The sequence below is a fragment of the Pan paniscus genome, chromosome 8, assembly GCF_029289425.2.
Source record: "Pan paniscus chromosome 8, NHGRI_mPanPan1-v2.0_pri, whole genome shotgun sequence".
Taxonomy (NCBI): Eukaryota; Metazoa; Chordata; class Mammalia; order Primates; family Hominidae; genus Pan; species Pan paniscus.
In genome coordinates this window covers 126,440,620-126,462,436 of record NC_073257.2, presented here as the reverse complement: position 1 = coordinate 126,462,436, position 21,817 = coordinate 126,440,620, and the positions used below count along the sequence as shown (strand labels likewise).

General features: G+C 42.0%; 1 protein-coding gene across 11 annotated transcripts in view; it reads left to right on the top strand.

Annotated features, from left to right (window-relative positions):
* The window catches only part of ABLIM1 (actin binding LIM protein 1), a 329,600-nt gene that overhangs the window by 183,108 nt on the left and 124,675 nt on the right, over positions 1–21,817 (top strand). For all 11 annotated transcript variants that reach the window (XM_034931561.2, XM_034931560.2, XM_055092320.3 and 8 more), the window contains exons 3-4: positions 2,469–2,652; positions 6,662–6,771. In XM_034931561.2, coding sequence (XP_034787452.1) covers positions 2,469–2,652; positions 6,662–6,771 — 294 coding nt within the window. The remainder of the gene's footprint in view (positions 1–2,468; positions 2,653–6,661; positions 6,772–21,817) is intronic.

Sequence of the window (21,817 nt, the reverse complement as noted above, 5' to 3'; positions counted from 1 at the left end):
TAGGAGTGACCTGCATTTAGGGGCCTGGCCGCTGAGACTGAGAAGGAGTAGACAGAGGAGGAGAAACAGGAAAGTAAAGCCTGGGGAGGCAAGAGAGGGAAGAGTCTGAAATGATGTGACAGCTGGTCCATTCTCAGGAAATGTAATAATGTTAAGTATCTTTTAGGTACTGGCATCATAGGCCCCCCTTCTCACTGCTTGTTGCATATGCCTTTAGGAACACCTGCCTCTGGGAGTCACATCAAACACTGGTTTCCTTGTATAAACCACCAGAAATAATGGTATGGTTTGTAAGCCACCTTGAGCACTACTTTAAGGAAAAAGCCAAATCAAATCATAATAAGGCACAGTTTGAATGTAGCTTGGCATCTCTCAGTAGTGTTAAGAATTCATTTTTTTAAGGCTATGTTATGTTCACAGAAATTAGGACTTTATTAATAAAGGATACTATATGTCAATTTCACAAAACCACGTGATCTGGAAAAGGCTGCAGACAGGTGCCCTAAGAAAACAGGAAATACAAATAATTTCTAAAACATTTAGAATTAGCTTTGAAACTATCTCAATCTATTTTTTGTGTATTGCCACCAGATTACCCTTTTGACACCACATCTTTGTATAATGACTCTGCATTTTTAAGCCATAGCTGACTGGAGGAGAGAATTTAGGGAATTACCAGTAGTCTGGATGCATTGTTTTGTCACTTCTCAGGGCTTTGAGAAACCCTAAGTTTGGAAAAATAACTGAGTCATCAGAACTTGATGTCACTGAGGAGTGAAATCAGTGGGAACCTGCCAAGTTTCAGGCAGGATTCAGTTTATTTCAAACATTGTGTTTCCTGTTTTATATTAGATACAATTAGGTTCCTGAAGAAGAATCAAAAGAAGACTCTCACCCCTCAAATACCTTGCCATCTTGTAGAAAAATAAGATCTGCACATAGACAGATATTGAAGAAAACACTCTAAGGTTCTGTGACCCGCTACCCCCAGACTGCCTATTGTTGCTGAAGGAATTTGCAATCAGAATGAGGCCAGTCCACACGTGGGTTCCCCTGATCCACAGGACTCATCTGGGGAAGAAGAAGCAGGTGGGAAAACAGTGGGGGCAGAGGAGAGGTTGGCAGGTGAGAGGAGGCAGCAGGTGGTGAATGAGCTGTTTTCCAGATAATATGATCACAGGAGTATTTATAGGGTGGTCAGTTTCAGGCATGATGGACTCAGGCCATAATCTTGGGTTACTTAATTGTAAATTGCAAAGAAGAAGGTCATGGCTGTGGAGTGTTGATCTAAACAAAGACTGATGAATCCACAATGGAAAGTTTGTTTGTGGGTTTCGGATCACCTTGAACGTCTTCCGTAGCTTGTAGTTAGTGAAGAGTCCTGACTGAAGGTGGGGGAGTCGTGACTTTCATCAGAACCTTACTGAAGCCCTAGTTCATCTAGATGAATTAAGGAGTCATGGGAACTCAGCAGATGAACCCTGGGAGCATTCGAGCAGGTCCTTAGGAAAGCAATTTACTGATTGAACTCACCTTGTCCCCACCCCAACTGAATACCAAATAATCAAGAAGAATCCTGGATTCTTTGCCTAAGGAATTATAAATTGGAATCAGTTGACCTTGGGGATAGCAAGGTTAAGGTCAGAGATTTCCAGCTTTGGCTGTTGCTTCTCAGCCATTTGGCAGAGAGAGATCTTTACTGTCAGGGACTGCTTTAGGCTTTATTTGCAGACAAATTGTTGTGACCTACTCTGGTCTTGTCTGAACACGTTGACCAGGCCCAAGCTCCCACTGCCTGTTTGCACCATCTCCCTAATCCACAGCTGCACAGTCGGAAGGAGATGCCAAAATCCAGACACAATAAAGCATCCAAATAACAGGTCTTTCCTCTTTTGCCTGTTTGTTTTTTATCTCCCTATAATATATAAATAATTGGCTTATTCTATTTACTGCACAAAGAAAAAATGAAACATCTGAATTTTTCATAGCAGTGGAAAGTAGTTCCAGAGTGTGAAAAAATATAGCTATCGGAAATTTCAGCTACTGCCTTTGGTATAATGGAAATTTATTACTCAACTCCTAACAATCTTGGCCCAAACCATGCGGTTGTGTGGGCAGGCAGCGGGCACCTTTCCTAAATAGCACACTGCCAGGGACACCTTTGCTCATATTTGAGACAGCCTGAACGAAGGGTATCTTTCTATCAAAGACTGTTTGATTATCTCAGAATTTTAGACATATCACAAAAGCTGTTGAGACCTAGCCAGTGGATTTTACTTGTATGAGATATTGCATAGCTCCCAAAGGGAGGGTCAGAGCCCAATAATAAATAGCTCTTTGTACCCATCCCCTCCCTAGCCCCAAACCATTGAGATCACAGGGTAAGCAACCAGTCAGTATTCAGTCAAAGGCAGTGCTGCCCGGCAGTGTGGCAGATAATGACCAGATGTGAACTTGTCTCTCTACAGTGTGTGGCTGTGACCTGGCACAAGGGGGCTTCTTCATAAAGAACGGAGAGTATCTCTGCACCCTGGACTACCAGCGAATGTACGGGACACGCTGCCATGGCTGTGGGGAGTTCGTGGAGGGTGAAGTGGTGACCGCTCTGGGCAAGACCTACCATCCCAATTGCTTTGCTTGTACTATCTGCAAGTAAGTGAGCCTATCTTTCCAAAGCCTACACCTTCCTCCAACAGAGAAATGCTGGTTTGGGCTGTTAAAGGTTGGATTATACACCTTTTGTCTTGAGTAGCACATACTCTTATCCTTAGATTTCTTTCTTACTGTACTATCAGTCCTAGTAAAAAAGTAGATTAGTTGGAAACTGTATGCGTGATGTCCTCTACAAAGTAATATGACTGATTTTTAGTAGATTGAAACTAATTCTGAAAGCAGCTCTGGGTCTCAAAACATTTTGGAGCAATAAAAACATCAGGGGGAAATGGCATAAGTGCTTAGAAGGATAAAGCTTATTTGGAAGTATAAATTCCTAGGCATGTGTGTGTGTTTAAAATGGTCTCTTTCGTCTATAATAGGGGGTGGCAAACTGTGTCCCATGGGCTGAATTAGGCCTGATACCTGTTTTTGTGGATAAAGTTCTATTGGAACACAGCCACTCCCACTTGTGTGTGGCCTATAGCTGCTTCCACGCTGCAACAACAGAGTTGAGTCATTGCGACAGAGACCATATGGTCCGCAAAGTCTTAAAAAATTTACAGTCTCATCTTTGGGGGGAAATATTTGCCAACCCTGCTCTCTATGTATCTGTCATCTACCAAGGTTATATCTTAACTGTGCAAACCAGCTTGATTAAAATGATCAGTCAGGCTGGGTGTGGTGGCTCACCCTTATAATCCCAGCACTTTGGGAGGCCGAGGCAGGTACATCACCTGAGCTCAAGAGTTTGAGACCAGCCTGGCCAACATGGTGAAACCCTGTCTCTACTAAAAATACAAAAAAATTAGCCAGGCGAGGTGGCAGGTGCCTGTAATCTCAGCTGCTTGGGAGGCTGAGGCAGGAGAATAGCTTGAACCCGGGAGGCGGAGGTTGCAGTGAGCCGAGATCGTGCCACTGCACTCCAATCTGGGTGACACAGCAAGACTCCATCTCAAAAAAAATAAAATAAAATAAATAATAAAATGATCAGTCAGAGAACAAGAAAACTATGTGAAGTGTGAGTGGGAAAATGTGGGGCTTTTTGTGGTTTTTGTGTTTTGAGGTCTGCATGTTATAAAACTTAAGATAGGTTTGATTCCTATAACTAGGAGACTCACCACCAAGGGTCAGCTGCTTTATTGATCAATTCTAATTTGGCAATTTTGCAATCCAGTGCCTTTTCAAGTGGAGATCTATTTGCTATGCCTTTCTAAAAACCCCAATTCAGAGGAGACGTGTTGTCTGTTTTTCAGCATTGTATGTTTCTAAGCCAGAGAGATGTAAGCTCTAGAAGGGAAGATTCAATATTGTGTGATTAATTAACAAGATAATACTGATAAATCATAATAAGACACAAAATATTCATAATAAAATTATTTAAATAACTTTATAGCTATGTATTAGCTCATTTCTCCATTTCATTTTTTTAAATCATAATTTAATAATTCTGGATGAATGAACTGAATATTTTTCTGTATTTAATCAAAAGCAAAGTTCTGCCCTGATTTTTCCCTTTCCAGGCTGTGGCACACAGCCTGGTTAAGAGTCCTGGGCTGGCATGGAGCCCCAAGTCCCAGTCTTACTTCCCAGGTTGAATTGAGACCTATGTGATCTAGCTTTTTCCAGACAATTGCCTCCACCTTAGAATGAGAAGCTGTGAACTAGATGCGAGTCATTTTTCAAGCCTCGCTGGTCACTGGAATCTCCTGGATGGGTGGGAGTGGACTAGAGATGGGAGTCTCTCCACAAAGATCAATTTCTAGCCTATTTTCCCCCAAAACCTGCATGCTAATTTAGTAGTTTCTGGAGGGTTCTCATGTATGTTGTCAGTCAGCCAGGTTGGAAGGCCGTGTTCCCAGTAAACTCTAAGAGCCCTTCTGATCCTGACCCTGAGATGTCATTGCTTTGAAGTTGGTGTAATGATAAAAAACGATTTATTAACTATGGCCCTGTCCCTGGACATTTGAGCCAGCAAAGGAGCACTTACTGCTACTGCCTCTACTGCTGCCGAATGACAATAATTCTGTCTGAATTGGGGGCCTCCTTTTTAGTTGAGAAGTTATATTCATACAGAAGTTAATTTCACCCTCTTAGCAATTCTTTGAAGGGAACCAGGAGTTAATATCTCTATTTATGAGTGACTTTGAGGCTCACAGTTTAAGGGACATTCCCAAGTTAACGTTAGAACTCAGGTTTTCTAACTCTAAATCCAGGTCTCTTTCTATTATAAACATTCATGCAAATAAAAGAAGGAAGTTATCCAGTATGGGCAGAGGATATAGGGAGGGAGGAAATTACTGAAAAGGGCCATTTACAAAACAACAAAACCCACCCTTCAGAAGGCCCAGCCCAAGTTGAGAACTGGATTCTGGCTTGTCCCATAGAGGATCCGTGTGGGACTCGGGTCTAAAAAAGTAAGCTTGGATGGGAAGGAAGGCTTGGGCTTGGGTGGGGTAAGCAAGGTGCCTCTGGGCATGCAACAGGTAAAGGGCACTTATTCTCAGGGTCCTGCAAGTGCAGGGTCACCCACAGAGCATGAGTGCCTCTTTAAACGCTGTGTCCGGGTCCACTCCTGGCCTGGTCGGAGGCAAAAGAACCTGTGCGTGTTGTGTCGAATGGATCCTTAACTTCCTGACTCCCTCCTTACAGAACAGATTTAAGACTTGTTCAGGTTTAGCTAATGAGTGTGAAGCAGTAGAGCTACTGGCATCCAGCAGAGGGTTATTTTTGATTCTTAAAAATAAAACAAGTTCTAAGTTGGTGGATGCCATCTGCACCTGCCTATGGCTTGATCTCCCTAGCTGGTCAATCCAGGCACGTCACTTCACCTCTCCGAGCCTTCACTGTACTGCCGAAAGTGACACAGCATCACAAGTGGAGAGGACACCACCTCTCCTCGGGACTTCTAAAATGTAAGGGTGTAAGAATTTAAAACTCTCTGTGATGACTGGAGCCAGCCACATTTGTGGGGTTAAGTCCAAATTTACCTATGTGTTGTTTATTACAGTTAATCGCCAATTGTTAGGCTACTGAGGGGCAACTTAAAGGGAATGTAGCAGCTGTGGAAGTAAAAATGAATGTCAAAAAGCTGGTACTTGCTCTTAAGTAATTGCTTCTAACTAAGATTTGTGGTGATGTTCAGCTTGTGAGTTTCACGTTTCCTAATTGACAGCATCACACATTTGAAAAATCACTTTGATGAAGATTATTGGCACATAGGCCAAGGGCAAGTGAGTGGGCATGGAAACTGTCATATGTCTGTTCATTAATGACTTGTTTAAAGGGCTGTCTGCCTGGTGACCTGGGAGAAGAAACTGATTATCTACATGCAGAAGGCAATATTTTTGCAAAATGTGCTGCTATTGATGAATATCTACTATGAAGAGAAATTGTCTTTCTGAAAAGAAGCTAATATGAATTCTTAAACAGATATTTACAGCCTGTCCCATTTCTCCCAGTTTATAAGGGACTGGGTCTCCAGCACCATGAAACGTTCCGTTCACCCATGTAGGTGTCCAGCACAAAGTCTAATTCTGCATAATCATCACAGAGGTCTAGGCACGGTCCCAGGGAACTGAAAGACCCACTGCTTACTGCTTGACCTGTAGCCAGGTCTCCTGGGGCAGGGCCTTAAGCTTCACTGGGAATTCATGGTATTTAAAATATTTTTTCATGAAGGACTTTCCATTTGGAAACTTACTGTTCTGTGTGCCCTGCTAGATCACTTGCTGGAATATCCCTTCACTAATGAATGGAGGTAAATCATTCCATTTTACTACCTGGTTGCCCTTAGAACCAGTACATTCCCCTTTCTTCTCAAAATGAGGCACATTTATTTGTTTGGATTGTCTCCAGCTGGCTGGCTTGGTTATGACTGCATTTCAGACATGTTGGCTGCTGCTTCTCCAAGAAATAAATGGGCACCGGAGGGCAGCAAGCAGAAGGAATAAGGAAAAGGAATGAAATTGCTGCAATAACCTTGAAGGCGATGTCTTTCTGCCTCCAGGCGCCCGTTTCCACCCGGAGACCGAGTCACATTCAATGGGAGAGACTGCCTTTGTCAACTCTGTGCACAGCCGATGTCGTCCAGTCCGAAAGAAACCACCTTCTCCAGCAGTAAGTGCCCCAGTGACCCGCTGACGTGAATACCTATGTAGTCCAGAGGTAGCTCAGGCAGGTGCCTTCCTTTTTGAGAAACGCTGTTAGCTGGAAATGAGAGTCATCTATCTACTTGAATAGATATTTCTCCAAAGATGACATTAAAATGGCCAACAGGTACATGAAAAGGTGTTCAATGTTATAAGTCATCAGGGAAATGCAAATCAAAACAACCATAAGATACCAACTTATACCTGTTAAGATAGCTATTATAAAAATACGGGAGATGACGAGGATCATCCTGGGTGTGGAGAAAAGGGAGCCCTTGAACACTGTTGGTAGGAATGTAGATTCTTGACGTAGGCATCATGGAAAACAGCATGGAGGCTCCTAAAGAAATTAAAAATAGGCCAGGTGTGGTGGCTTATGCCTGTAATCCCAGCACTTTGGGAGGCTGAGGCGGGAGGATTGCTTGAGCCTCATTTAAAAACAGCCTGGGCAACATGACAAAATCCCTTCTCTACAAAAAATGCAAAAAGTAGCTGTGTATGATAGTGCACGTCTGTAGTCCCAACTACTTGGGAGGCTGAGATGGGAGGATAGCTTGAGCCTGGGAGGCGAAGGTTGAGGTTGCAGTGAGCTGAGATTGTACCACTGCACTCCAGCCTGTGTGACAAAGCTAGACCATCTCAAAAAAAAAAAAAAAAAAAAAAAAAACAGAAAAATAGAACTACCATGTGACCCAGAAATTCCTTTGCATACACAAAAATATCTAATATGTGAAAAAAATTAAAGTAGGAATAAAATTAAAGCAGAATAAAAGAGCTGCACTTATATGGGGCAGAGAAGACTTCTCTCAAATATGACACCTAAGGAGAGGTTTGAAGAAAGTGTGGGAAAAAGCTGCACATATATCTGGGGACTTGTCATTATTTACAAGGTCTTGTCTGACCTGTCAGAATCCATAGAGAACCTACTTACCCCCACATAAAAAGACTGGCCAATTGCACCATTTCTTCTGGAAAATAACATCGAGTAGGTCAGTTAACACACATTTTAAGTTGCTGCATTATGAACTGTGGGCACCAAGCAAGGAAGCTCTACTCCCATCTCTTTCCTGGGACATTAGGAAGTGAACTAGAGGTTTGCCTTGGGTTCTGTGGCTTTTGCCAGTCCTTGGGAGATTTGGAATAAACCTCTTTAAGCCCTTAAGTGAGTCTTAATACGTAAGGATGAGATAAACCACTTCTGCACCAGAGAAATTCAGTGCAATTTATAATAGTGATTCCAAATCTTCCTATTAGAGAGAAGTGTTATACTTGTTAAAAAGAAGAATGTTCTGACTAAAGCATTTGCATAGAAATTGGATTTTTGACCATTGGGAGGAAAGAAGAAAATACACATATTAGCACATGTTATTCAGCACACATGACTGGATCCTTGGCGTGTGAATTTATGTGACCTGCCGACAAATAACAGCAGCTTGGGTAGGATGACAGCTACAAAGCAAGGCACCATCCTAGACCCCTAGTAGGGTTTCAAGTCCTTCACCATTCTTGCTACCCTGCCCCAAACACAAGAGATACAGTTAGCCTCTGGTCACTGGGAAGGTAACCTCCAGTGGGAATTGTCACCCCATTATTTGGGAGGGCTTGCTTTGAAAGTACATTACCAAAAACTTTGAAGGAATTCTTGTCCAGTTAAGAAAAAGAGGCCCTGTAATCCCAGCACTTTGAGAGGCTGAGACGGGCGGATCACGAGGTCAGGAGTTCAAGACTAGCCTGTCCAACATGTTGAAACCCCATCTCTACTAAAAATACAAAAATTAGCCAAGCGTGGTGGCGGGTACCTGTAATCCCAGCTACTCGGGAGGCTAAGGCAGGAGAATCCCTTGAAATCGGAAGGCAGAGGTTGCAGTGAGCCGAGATCACGCCACTGCACTCCAGCCTGGGCAACAAGAGCAAAACTCCATCTCAAAGAAAAAAAAAAAGAAAAAGAAAAAGAGGCTTTTATGATTTTTATGAGTTCCAGAATATGGTGATAGCTGTAGCAGAGAACATGTCCACAAGGCCCATCATGGGAATGGCTGTGTCCTCATTGTGAAGTCCTTTAGTCCAACTACGTTTTTTGATAGGTGGGGAAATTGAGGCCCACGGGCATACTTAAGGTCACATAAGCTATCTAATAAGATAGGGTCAGATGCGCGTCTTTTGGCTCCTGGTTTTTTGCTTGCTCTCTCACTCTTTTTTAAATCTAATACTCTTCATTGTTTGGTTTAAGATATAGAAGCATGATATCTTTTAAGGCTTCCAACCCTCTCTGGCCATGTAATTTGGGAACATGTTTCCTAGTCACAGCTCTACCGAAATGTTGATTCTAATTTTTATTAAATTTCTTTATCTATATTTTGTTTTTATATGGCATACATGTTATGCACATGTAAGTGAAAATTAAAAACATAAAAATATAATCTAACTCAAAGCCATTGCATGTTTAATATTATATTTAACCATCATTGCTTATGTGCAAATTGTTGGGCCAAGTTGTATTTTCTCCTTTGCTTCCAGTGGATGAAATCCCATTTCTATGCAACTGCTTTGGTCAGGACATCTTTATTTTTAACAAGTACTTGTCTATTTAAATAAGTACTCAAATGGCATTTATGGGGTGTGTGTGGGTGTCTATAAAAAAGAAAGCTCTTTTACATAGATACACACTTGCAAATTACCCAGACTAGACAGGCACACAAATATTAGAGCAATGGGAATTTCTGGCAAGTTTCAGAAATTCATTGGAGCATAATTAGAAAACACTTGTTTGCTATTCGTGACTCTTCAAGAATTGCCCTATACTTTAAAACTAGCCTGTGTGACTTTAGTTCCTCTTTTATGACTTTTTAAAAATTTTTAATGTTTTTTTAAAAATTCCAGGGTACATGTGCAGGACGTGCAGGTTTGTTACATGGATAAACGTGTGCCATGGTTGTTTGCTGCACCTGTCAACCCATCACCTAGGTATTAAGTCCCGCATGCCTTAGCTCTTTTCCCTTTTTAAACTTAGTAAAGCTTCCTAAGTGGAAGTAGAAAGTAGCCTTTTTTAAATGTGAATCTCTCCCTTGATAATGTTCACAGAGTTGGTGAAATCTACCAGAAAGCCAAGGCCAAGGTCCTCTTTCTCCTTTGAAATATCCTGTTCAGAAATGAGTTTGCTCTTCTGAACCACAGTTTTATTTCACATTCTGTGACTGGTTTCCCATCATCTCTAAATAGGAGGGGAAGACAGCAGATAGGTAGAGAAATACGAGCAAAGTGGATGGAGTGGACATTTATATGAAAGAGTCTCTGACCTTATTGAGGAAAGATGCAGCCTTTTTCTTTCAGCTGCTCAGCAGCTGCCATGTCTGTATTGTTCTGCTTTAGGAAGAGCTCCCACTGGAGTGCTCTGATCAGTGCTTCCTCCACCTTGCAGTGACTCTTCTAACCTTGATATCTGTTTTATTTCCCTCATCAAGCACTCACATAGTACTTATGATATATCAGGTACTGTGTAACTGGTTTACATTATTAACTCATTTAATCCTCATAACAATCCTATAGCTTGGCACTAATACTATCCCCTTTTCAGAGAAGAAGAAACAAATGTCCATAGAGGTTAAATAATTTGCCCAATGTTCCATAGACAGTATCAGAGCTGGGATCTAAACCCAGGTGATCTGGCTCCCGATGCCATGTTCCTGTCCCTGATATTTCTTTGATGATGTAGGTATCACTCTCTGATTTTCAAAGACGTGAGTGCTGAGCCTTGGAGCAGTGGCACATTTGTCTGCAGATTATCCAGGTGCCCTGACTCCAAGAGCTGTGCACTTTCTACATGGGAGGCACAGCAGCCTCCCTGTTATATCAAGTGTTGGTGAATGGAAACCACCAGACAGTTTTTGTTTTTGAGACAGAGTCTCGCTCTGTCGCCCAGGCTGGAGTGCAGTGGTGTGATCCTGGCTCATTGCAACCTCTGCCTCCCAGGTTCAAGCAATTCTCCTGCCTCAGCCTGCTGAGTAGCTGGGATTACAGGCATGCACTACCACACCTGGCTAATTTTTGTATTTTTAGTAGAGATGTTGTTTCACCATGCTGGCCAGGCTGGTCTCTAACTCCTGACCTCAAGTGATCTGCCCGCGTCAGCCTCCCAAAGTGCTGGGATTACAGGCGTGAGCCACCATGCCCGGCCAAAATCATTAGGAAGTTATTCATAGACGCAAACAACTTCAGTGAAAGATTATTGCCTTGAATTATTTAAAACTGTTGCTGCATCCAGTCTAATGCAATTTGAATCCAATAAGCAATAAACATTACGTGAAAGCAAGATAGTAGTGAAAGCACACAGGGTTTTGACGAACATTAACTAGATTGTTTTATTAGCTGATTCATATTTTTTAAAAAATATTATGCCCAGAAGACATGCTTTACAAGAAGGTTAAGTACAATCTTCGAAAGCTTCATTCCACTCCCTTCTTCATGTATTTACCAATAATGGAGAGAGGGGCTGGATTCCCATGGGTTAAGGAGGGATGTGAGAGAAAGTCTGTGTGTGGCAACTGAGAGTGTAGGGAATCGGGTTTGGGTTGTCATTTCCTACAGGGCTCCTGTGTATTTCAGACATCTGAGCAGAAGTGGGCTGCTGTCTACAGTCACCCTTTCCATGTCAAAGGGTGTCTGACTAGTGTCTGATGGCGTGTGGGTTTGCGGGGATTGACAAGATGAACACCCACACAAACACATGCAGGCTCATCTTTCTCTTTTCCCTCCTCTGTGTGCAACATCATTATTCTAACTGCAATTGGAACTCCTACAGGTATCAAGACAAATGCTCTAGTCTGACTGAATTGAAATCATTTCGACCGGGCGCGGTGGCTCACGCCTCTAATCCCAGCACTTTGGGAGGCTGAGGCAGGCGGATCACAAGGTCAGGAGATAGAGACCATCCTGGCTAACACGGTGAAACCCCATCTCTACTAAAAATACAAAAAAATTAGCGAGGCATGGTGGCGGGCGCCTATAGTCCCAGCTACTCAGGAGGCTGAGGCAGGAGGATGGTGTGAACCGGGGAGGCGGAGCTTGCAGTGAGCCGAGATCACGCCACTGTACTCCAGCCTGGGCGACAGATCGAGACTCTGTCTCAAAAAAAAAAAAAAAAAAAAAGAAAGAAATCATTTCAGATAAAGCATCACGTGCATGTTTCCAAAGGGGAGGCAGACATTTCCATTTATTTTACTTTTCTATTTAGTCCAGTAGCCTTTAATACATGCAAGATAACTTTCTTTTATCTTTATGTTCTCTATAAAAAAAAAATCATTGTCAGGTTGAGTGAGAACTGTCTGCCAAGGGAGCGTAGGAAAGATCTGCCCTGGCTTCCGAGTGCCTAGGGTCAGGTCCTGGCTCTTCCACTTACTAGCAACCTCTTTACTTCCCCATCCTCCACTTCCTCATCTGTGAAATGGGATGGTCATAGATCCCTACATTGTAGGATTACATGAGTAAATAAAATGCTATGTACTTATAAAACAGTAACTTACTGTTCAGGCACTGACTTCTGAATTTTCTTGGAGGACAGTTCCCACATTTTGTGACTCTGCTCTTGTCACTCTGCTGGTCATGACAGCTGCCTTTCTCTGCTCATTTGATATTTTCTACCAGTATAAAAACTGACAAAGGCAGGAATGCATCCACACATGTAGCACATGGATTGTTGGAGTTTGACTCATAGTGATGAGTTTTTATGACAGCATCTCCAAAAACAGATCTGCCTCTCCTTCTTTAGACACATTCTCCCTATAGGATGCAATGGCAGAGGAGGCCTGGCAGGGAACTGCTGAAGAGTAGGGGTTCTGGACAAGTTGTTGACTGGTTCTAATTCCAGCTCTAGCACTTAAAGGATATGTGGCCTTGAGAAATCAATCTTTCTATATCTCTGTTTCTTTGCCTATACAATGGGAAACAATAGTAGTTCCTTTCTCATAAGGTAGTTGTGAAGATTAATAAAAATTGGGTGCTTAGAAAATTGGTGACACATAGGAAGCACATATGTGTTGGCCATTATTCTTTAAGGAAGTTGTGAAATTATGAGCCAGGAACTTGAGCCTAGAGATACTCAGGACCAGAAAAGAAATCAAAAAAGAAAAGAGCACAGTATAACAGTTGACAGTGTGGGCTCTGCATTTCAGATGTGCCTAGGTTTGAATCCTGGTCCTACCTGTTCCTAGTCATGTAGGGTTGGGCAAGTCATTTGATATCTCAGAAACTCAGCGCCCTCGTCTATAAATTGGAAAATCTCTGCTTCAAAGAGTTGTTATGATGACAAAGTAAGACACTTCATGGAAAGGCAGTCTAAATGGGGAGAGGGGACCTGTAAAACCTATGTAGGATGCTGGGCGCAGTGGCTCACACCTGTAATCCCAGCACTTTGGGAGGCTGAGGTGGGCAGATCATGAGGTCAGGAGTTTGAGACCAGCCTGGCCAATATGGTGAAACCCCATCTCTATTAAAAAAATAATAATAATACAAACATTAGCTAGGTGTTCTTGCACGCGCCGGTAGTCCCAGCTACTCGGGAGGCTAAGGGAGAAGAATCGCTTGAACCCGGGAGGCGGAGGTTGCAGTGAGCCGAGATCATGCCACTGCACTCCAGCCTGGGTGACGGAGCAAGACTTTGTCTCAAAAAACAAACAAAAAACCCACGCAGGAGGAAACCCACCCAGAACAAAGGCTTTGTTATTGTGTGTCTTGAGAAGTGAAATTGGAAGATAGAGCAACGAGGCCGGGTCCAGGGATGCCTGGAGGAGTTTGGCCACACAGAGTTCCTGAGGATCATTTTAACCTAGAGGATGACCAGATGAAAACAATGTTCTAGAAAGACTAAGGTAGAGAGAGTCATATGCAAAATCACTGATTTTGGATCAGGGATCAAGGTTGGGGGGACCATTGATTGTATTACTGATAATGGCTGTGGGAAAAGATGAGGAAGGTAAATGAAAATCTCATGTTTATAAAGATCTAGGATGCCATTCACTCGTTCAACAAACATCTCATTGAGCACCTACTGTGTTCCAGGCATTGTTCTAGGCACCAGCTAATTTTTTTTTTTTTTTTTTTTTTTTTTTTTTTTTTTTGAGACGGAGCCTCTCTTTGTCGCCCAGGCTGGAGTACAGTGGTGCAATCTTGGCTCACTGCGACTTCCGCCTGCCAGGTTCAAGTGATTCTCCCACATCAGCCTCCCAAGTAGCCAGGACTACAGGCATGTGTCACCACGACTGGATAATTTTTTTTTTTTGCGTGTGTATTTTTTGTAGAGACAGGGCTTCACTATGTTGACCAGGCTAGTCTGAAATTCCTGACCTCAAATGATCGACCCACCTCAGCTTCCCAAAGTGCTGGGATTACAGGCATTAGCCACCAGTCCTGGTCTAAATTCTTTATTATATACTTAACGTATTATATTACTATTATACATTTGTCACAACTAGGAAACCGCATTGGCGCATAACCAATTGCATTTTAATTGTTTACATGCGTGCCCACCTCCACTACCAAGAAAATGAAAACTCACGGACAGACAACTCTGTTGTCTGTCTTTCTTATACAAGGCCTAGCACTTAAAGTCCTAGATAAAAGTTCCAGAAATTGAATCAAAGCTTTCTCTGTCTCTAGACAGGGCTAATTACAGTCTTCTCATTTTAAGTATTCATTGAAAAACAACACACATATTACGGAAACATACAAAAGGGATAAAGATCACCCGAAATCCCATCACTAAGAGGTGACCTCTGTTAACATTTTGGTGAACATTCTTCTGAATATCGCTCTGAGTGCTACGGACATGTACACGGTTTTACACAACTTCTTCCCATTGTATTTTGTTTGCATGTCTTCTTTTCCAAAATCATTTATTCGTCTGAGTGTCACACAAAAGGCTGAAACCCTTAAATTTACTTGGGTTGCTTGGCAATGGGGTGAGCTCACGTGTGTCCTGGTAAAGCTGTGCTTTGATTTCCATTAGAACATATTACCATATAGCCCTGTTACCTCCTGGTATATTTCTCTCTCTGACCAGACCGTCAGCTACTGAACGGCAAGGACTGGTTTTTTTGTTTGTCTGGGGTTTTTTTCTTTTTGGCTTTTATGAATAGCACTGTGCACCTAGCAAGCACACACATGTTCATTTAGTGAGTGAATTGATACCATCCCAGGAGAGCCTCTGAGGGAGTAAATCTCAGCTCCCAGGTCTGAATGGTGAGGTCTGATTGCTGTTTGAATGAAGATGCAGTTTGCATGCATGTGAAGTAAGGTGTACTGGCATGTTTAAACTCTCTGTTATTTTCTCATCTCACAAGTGTTTTCCCTTACTTAACAGGGGAAGCAGTTATTGCTTCTGATAAATTTGTTGATAACAGAATCAAAACATGTTTGTTTGTTTGTTTGGTTGGTTTTTGAGATGGAGTCTCACTGTGTTGCCCAAGCTGGACTGCAGTGGCGCGATCTTGGCTCACTGCAAGCTCCGCCTCCTGGATTCACACCATTCTCCTGCCTCAGCCTCCCGAGTAGCTGGGACTACAGGTGCCCGCCACCACACCCGGCTAATTTTTTGTATTTTTAGTAGAGATGGGGTTTCACCGTGTTAGCCAGGATGGTCTTGATCTCCTGACCTTGTGATCCACCTGCCTCGGCCTCCCAAAGTGCTGGGATTACAGGCGTGAGCCACCGCGCCAGGCCAAAACATGTTTTTAAGAAAAGGTAGAGGTGTCAGGGAATGGATCTCCTCAACTTTGAGTATAACACTGGAGAGCAGCTGCACTTCTCTGAACATATAGGGAGCCAGCCCCTGACCTGGAGGAGGGGTGACCTGGTGTGGCAATTTCAATGTTGCTCTACTGGATATTGAGAGAGGTGTTGAGAGGCTTTGGAATCTTACGTAGTAGCCAAAGGTTCATTGCAGAGACAAGGTATAGTGCAAAGAGGAACAATAATATTCAGATTTTTCCTACTGAAATCTGTAACAATTATGACCCAGACATCAAGATCCCAGAGTGATCCATCTTTTCCCTCATCCTGAGCCTGGATTATCTAAGTTTCAAGAAAGGAAGAAAAATTTCTGCTTTATAGGGAATGGGTGCAACTCAGGGATTAATTTAAAAGTGCTTTCAGTAGGTGGAAAGCTAGTGGCATTTTGTTATTTGCTGTTTTTCTTTCAGCAGTTATATGTCTTATGTGATAAAGCCCACATCTAAAAACTTATCAGTAGAACTGGAATTTCAGTAGTTGGAACAGCAGTCATTTCCCAGTTTAATTTTAATGTTTAAGTAACAGTAAAAATTTAGCTGTTTAAAAGCACTGCTTTGTATATCTATAATTGTATATTTATACAGATTGTTCCTGGAAGGATATTTGAGCAATTGCTATTAGTAGTTGCCTCTAGGAAGGGAGAGAGAGAACTGGGTGGCTGGGAGACAGGGAGAGAAGGGAAATGATTTTTAGTGTATTTTCCACCCTATGTTTTTACCTATTTAAAAGCAAACTGTATTAAAAATAAAATAATGTTCATTTTTCAAAATAAAATAAGACTCATTCCAAAGTCTTGCTGACGCCTGCCCTTGCTGTGACCTTCAGCCATGTGTGTATTAAGTGACAGGTCACGTGATGAAAGTACTAAAAGTGACATTCTGCCCCTTCTTTTCTTCTTCCTATCTTTGGAATAGGGTAAATGAGCTGAGGTTTGCTAATGAGTATGAATCTGAGAAGCTGACGTAGAACTCAAGTATGATTTCCTCTTTGGCCAGAGCCCGGGTATGCTAGGTGAACATAGCCAGTTAAAGATTTATCATAAACCTCTTCGCCAGGTTAAAGTTTACACCTACATTAGGGAAATCAGCTCAAGAGCAAATTTTCTGGAAACAATTTGTTTTAATTGAGGTGAAATTCACATAGCATAAAATTGACCATTTTAAAGTGAACGTTTCAGTGGCCTTTAATGCATTCACTGCAAATGTGCTTTTGTACAACCATCACCTCTATCTAGTTCCAAAACATTTTCATCACCCCAAAAGAAAATTCCTGTACCCATTAGGCAGTTACTCCCCTTCCCCCTCTTTTTCCCAGTCTCTAGAAACTACCAATCTGCTTTCTGTCTCTATGGACTTACCTATTCTGGATATTTTATATTAATGGAGTTATACACTATTAGCCTTTTGTGTCTGGCTTCTTTATTTAGTATCATGATTTTTAAGGTTGATCCAGTTCGTACCATTTGTTTGTGCGGTTGTGTTGCTCAACAACAGGGATACGTGCTGACAAATGCATCATTAGGTGATGTTGTCATTGTGTGACCTCTACTTACACAAACCTAGATGGTATAGCTTACTACACACCGAGGCTATATGGCATAGCCTATTACTCACAGGCTACAAACCTGTATAGCATGTGACTGTACTGAATACTGTAGGCAGTTATAACACGATAAGTGTTTGTGCGTCTAAACATATCTATACATAGAAAAGGTAATGTATTGTGCTTCATGTTACGGAGGCTACAGTGTCACAAGGCGATAGGAATTTTTCAGCTTTGTTGCAGTCTTATGGGACTACCGTCATGTATGCAGTCTGTCATTGACCCAAACATCATTATGTGGTGCATGACTGTACTTCATTTCTTTATGGCTGAATAATGTTACATTGTATGGCTGTATCACATTTTGTTTATCCATTCATCTGTTAATGGGTATTTAGGTCATTTCCATCTTTGGCTATTATGAATAGCTCTGCAATGAACATTCACGTATGAATATTTGTCTGAGTACTTGTTTTTAATCCTTTTGGGTCTTGGTACTTTTTAAGGGGAGTTTGCTCAGAATGATCCCAAATCTTGAAAGCATTGGTGGCCAGTTTTCTTAAGCTCTCCCAGAAATTACTGGGCTGGTGCTCACTAATGTTTATGGCATGGCAGGCTATGGCATGGGCACCATTGAATGGCCTTAGGTGATGGCAGGTAGCAGAGTTCATCTGGGTGCCTTTCTTCCTCTCTTGTTTGCTTTCTCTCCCACTCTTAGATCCTTCCCTTTCTCTACTGCTTTTCTTCTGCTCTATTGCTGGCCATAATTTGAGCAGAGGACCATATGGCCATTGCTTAGCCTGCTGGTAGAAATTTACTTCAGGTTTTCTAAACTCTCCAGAAAAAAGACTATCAACAGTGCTGAGAACAGAGCCTTCAAGCTTCAGCCATGTTACTTCTGTCTCCCTGCAAAAAGATACAAAGTCCTTTGTGGCTCAGGGATCACATAATGTTTGCAAGGCATGTCTGGATTATATTTTGTAAGCAGAAGGGAGAACTGCTCTAAGCCCACAGGGAAGCACTGGTAGAGCCATGTGCTAGGTGGGTGGTCACTTGCCCTGCCCCGAGGGAGACCCCAGGGTGAGCACATCCTGTCCACTACAGCCATGGCCAGAACTTTTCACCCATGAAGGTTGGAAGTCAGTATCTTTTTCTTTTTTCTTTCTTTCTTTCTTTTTTTTTTTTTGAGAGACAAGTTTTTGCTATGTTGTCCAAGCTGGTCTCAAACTCCTGGGCTCAAGTAATCCTCCCACCTCAGCCTCCTGAGTAGCTGGGATTACAGGCATGTACCACCACACCCGACTGGAAATCAGAATCTTCAAGGTTGCCATGTGACCATCGCCTTTTCTGAGAGCATACCATGATTGGGTGGTGCTTGGCTTTGTTTTGATAACTTCCCATTTTCCTCTTGCTATGCAAATGGCATTTTCAGGCGAAAGAGAACCCTTCTTTTGATTTCAGGTCAGTCCCTATGATATTTACATCCTCAGAAATGATGTGAGCAACCACATGAGACCAATGGAGGAGGGACTGGAAAGCAATGATGCTCCAGGCCTGTCCTCCATCAGCTGGGCTTTTGAAATTGTTACCTGGTCATTTTGAAGTTAAGAATATATTTATTAGGGTGATGGTTCATTCTATACATATAGCCCCTCCTTTTAGTTATAGTTCTGAAAACATACATGTATACACACACACACACACACACACACACACACACAAGTTCTCCCTGACAGGACCTGAAACCTTAAATATTGGAGGTGACAAAACAGTCTTAATGTTTTATGCTAGTATTTTTATTTCCCATAAAAGAATCTCTTTTACATTCCCAGGAAATACAGGCTTATTACTATTTCTATTTATTGTTCAGAGAAATGGAAGAGAGGCAGTTTAAGAGATTCTTATCCAAGGCAGTAGACACTGTCTTTAAGCAGATACTAAATTTCTCAGCTCCTAGCTAGTTTTCAACAGCCTTTCAAAGTACGTGTTCTGCTTGATAAATGAATACTCTCAAGTAGCTGGAGTACTTGCTCTCTAGAAGGCACCCGCATCCTTCACCCTATTCCAAGCAGGCCCTGAGAAATTCAGCCCTCATGGGCTCATCAGATCAGCCATTGAGTCCAGCCCTGATTGCAGTAGCAGGTGTGGGGGCCATTCAGAGCCATCCTGTGAACGTCATTAGCAGAAGTTCTCGGACTCTCAATTCTAATACTTCTGGGAATGGGGTCTGAGTTGGTATAAAGTCCACAACAGACTATCTTCTATTTCTTTTGTGCTCACCATCATACATAGAAGCATTTGCCATGGGATTCCTGTGTAATAAATTGTTAATCAGTTAATCCAGAGGAAAGGAAAACAACCTGACTCCTTTTAGTTTCCTGTTCACATCCTGGTCGTGGATATGGGGGGAGGGGGAACACTCAGTACTAGCTAAAGGAGAAGGGTTCTTGACCTTGAGAATTGGTTACTGAAACACCAGGGGTTTGGTCTAGGTCCCGCTGCTCGCTGCACAGAAAGTCAATGACTGAGACAACAATTATTGCCAAGGAAGAAGGCTTTAATCGGGTGCTTCAGCCAAGGAGATGGCAGATCAGTTTCAAATCTATCTCCCTGACTGTCCAAAATTAGAGATTTATATAGTACAGAAGAAATGTAACAATGTATAATGAAACAGGAACTAAGGAGGGGGTAAGGAAGCAATCATGATGAATGAGGGGTCTGGCATCTCATTGTCTGGATGGGTTATCTAGTGAGTTTCAATTCTTTGATTTTTTTTTTTTTTGAGAGTCATAAGGGTCCTTTTCTGAGAAAGGAACTCAGATAAAACAATTATTTTTGGGCCTTGTTACATTTTAAGGGGAGTTCACTAAGAACTATCCTAACTATCAAGCTTTAAGACCAGAAGGGCCAATTTCTATATTTATCCAAAAAAAAAAAAAAAAAAACACCTCACTATGGAACTATTGGGTCAGTTTCAAGTCCATAACACTTCTAACAGAATTCTGTGGGACTGGTTTAGAAATAAGAATTAGAAATTCAAAATGTGCAATGGCCTCTATTTATGAAAACTGTGACCAAAGTAACTAAAACTCTAAGTATATATGATATATACTTAAAACAGAGGAAAGATAAGATTTATTGCCAAATACCAGGTTGTAGAGGACTTAGAAAATGGATGCTGCCCTGCCTGCCTTCTGCTTTCCTGATGAAGGCTGACCCTCTGTTGCTGTTATGGGCCACTCTGTTGCTAAAACTTGTTTGTTGTGCGGTAATTGTTTTCCAAAGACAACAAGAACCTTCACTTAAAATAGCACTTCAGAGGCTTGCCCTAGCTTTCAGTGTGTCCAGCATGGCCATTAAGACAGCAAGGTGAGCCACTGACCTACAGGGACATGGGTGATTATGCACGGTCTAGTTCAAGGTTACATACTCAGGCTCCACATAAGCCTTTCAAAATCATCGAGCCATTTTTCGTAAATCTGAGATGTAAAATATGTATAGTATTGAGACCCCCTTTTCCCCAGAGTGGGAAGACTTTGCACCCACATGAATGTTTTGACTTCCCCACCCAGTATGTGTCTTCTGACCTTGTATTGCTTTTCTGGCTAATGGCAGCATAGAATTTCAGAAGCTAAAAAGTAGTTTTTAAAAATAATCCTTGAAAAGTGCTTAGCCTAACAAATTTGCGGTTTCACATTCTGTTTTGTACTCTATTCTTTCTTATGTTGACCTCATACCCATGGTGTTTGCCATGACATGCTAAAAAAGAAAATTGTGGACTCATTTGAGTGACTTGCTTTAAATAAAAAACATGGACTGTGGCCAGTCAATATTTGTCAACTCCTAGGTGTCTGATTTGGGACCTGGCAACATTGAACAGCCTGGATGAAGATGAAGGTCAACATTCAACAATATACACTTGCTAGACCAACATTCTTATCACTACTAACGATGGGGACTTTTTGGTCAAGGAGAGGTTTTCAAGTGCCTGAATCATGTCTGCCTCAAAGATGTCGAAACTGCTGCCCAACTCTTATACAAAAATAACATAAGGAAAGTCTGGGTTTTTTAATCCATGTGTTGCAAACTCATGGTCCTAGGAAGGCCAGGCTAGTAACACAGTTGCAAGTGGTCAGTTCAAGCATGAGAACAGGTGGCAACTGACACACTTATGGAGGGATGGAAACCCTTGCCGACTGGAACTATCTGTCCCGTATAAAGTGAGCAGTCACCACGTGTCTCTAAACAGTGATTCCCGTGGTGGAATCCACATGTCAGGGGCTGAGCTAACATGCTGAAGGCTTGTGTTAAAGGCAGCTTGTTAGCAGAATCTGATCCACGTTCAGGTCACCCTTCTCTTGTGCCCCTTCTTTCTCTTTCGGATAGAACGAGTATTCTCCCACATTCCACCTCCACCATTTTATTACACAAGACTGGGAAATCCATGTTCTCTAGGAACAAATGAATGACAGGATAGATGACGTTAAATTCAGGACCTCAACTTACCCAAACCCTAGAACTTAAATTTGTTTTTTTTTTCTTGGAGCTCCTTAGCTTGAGTCCTGGCCAGGGATAAAGTACTGTAGTTAACAGTCTATTAAAAGGATATTTTATAAGGTCTCCAAAGTCTTATTCCACTTTCTATTAATAACAACCTAAATCTGAAATGATTTTGTTTCTATTTATTTTTT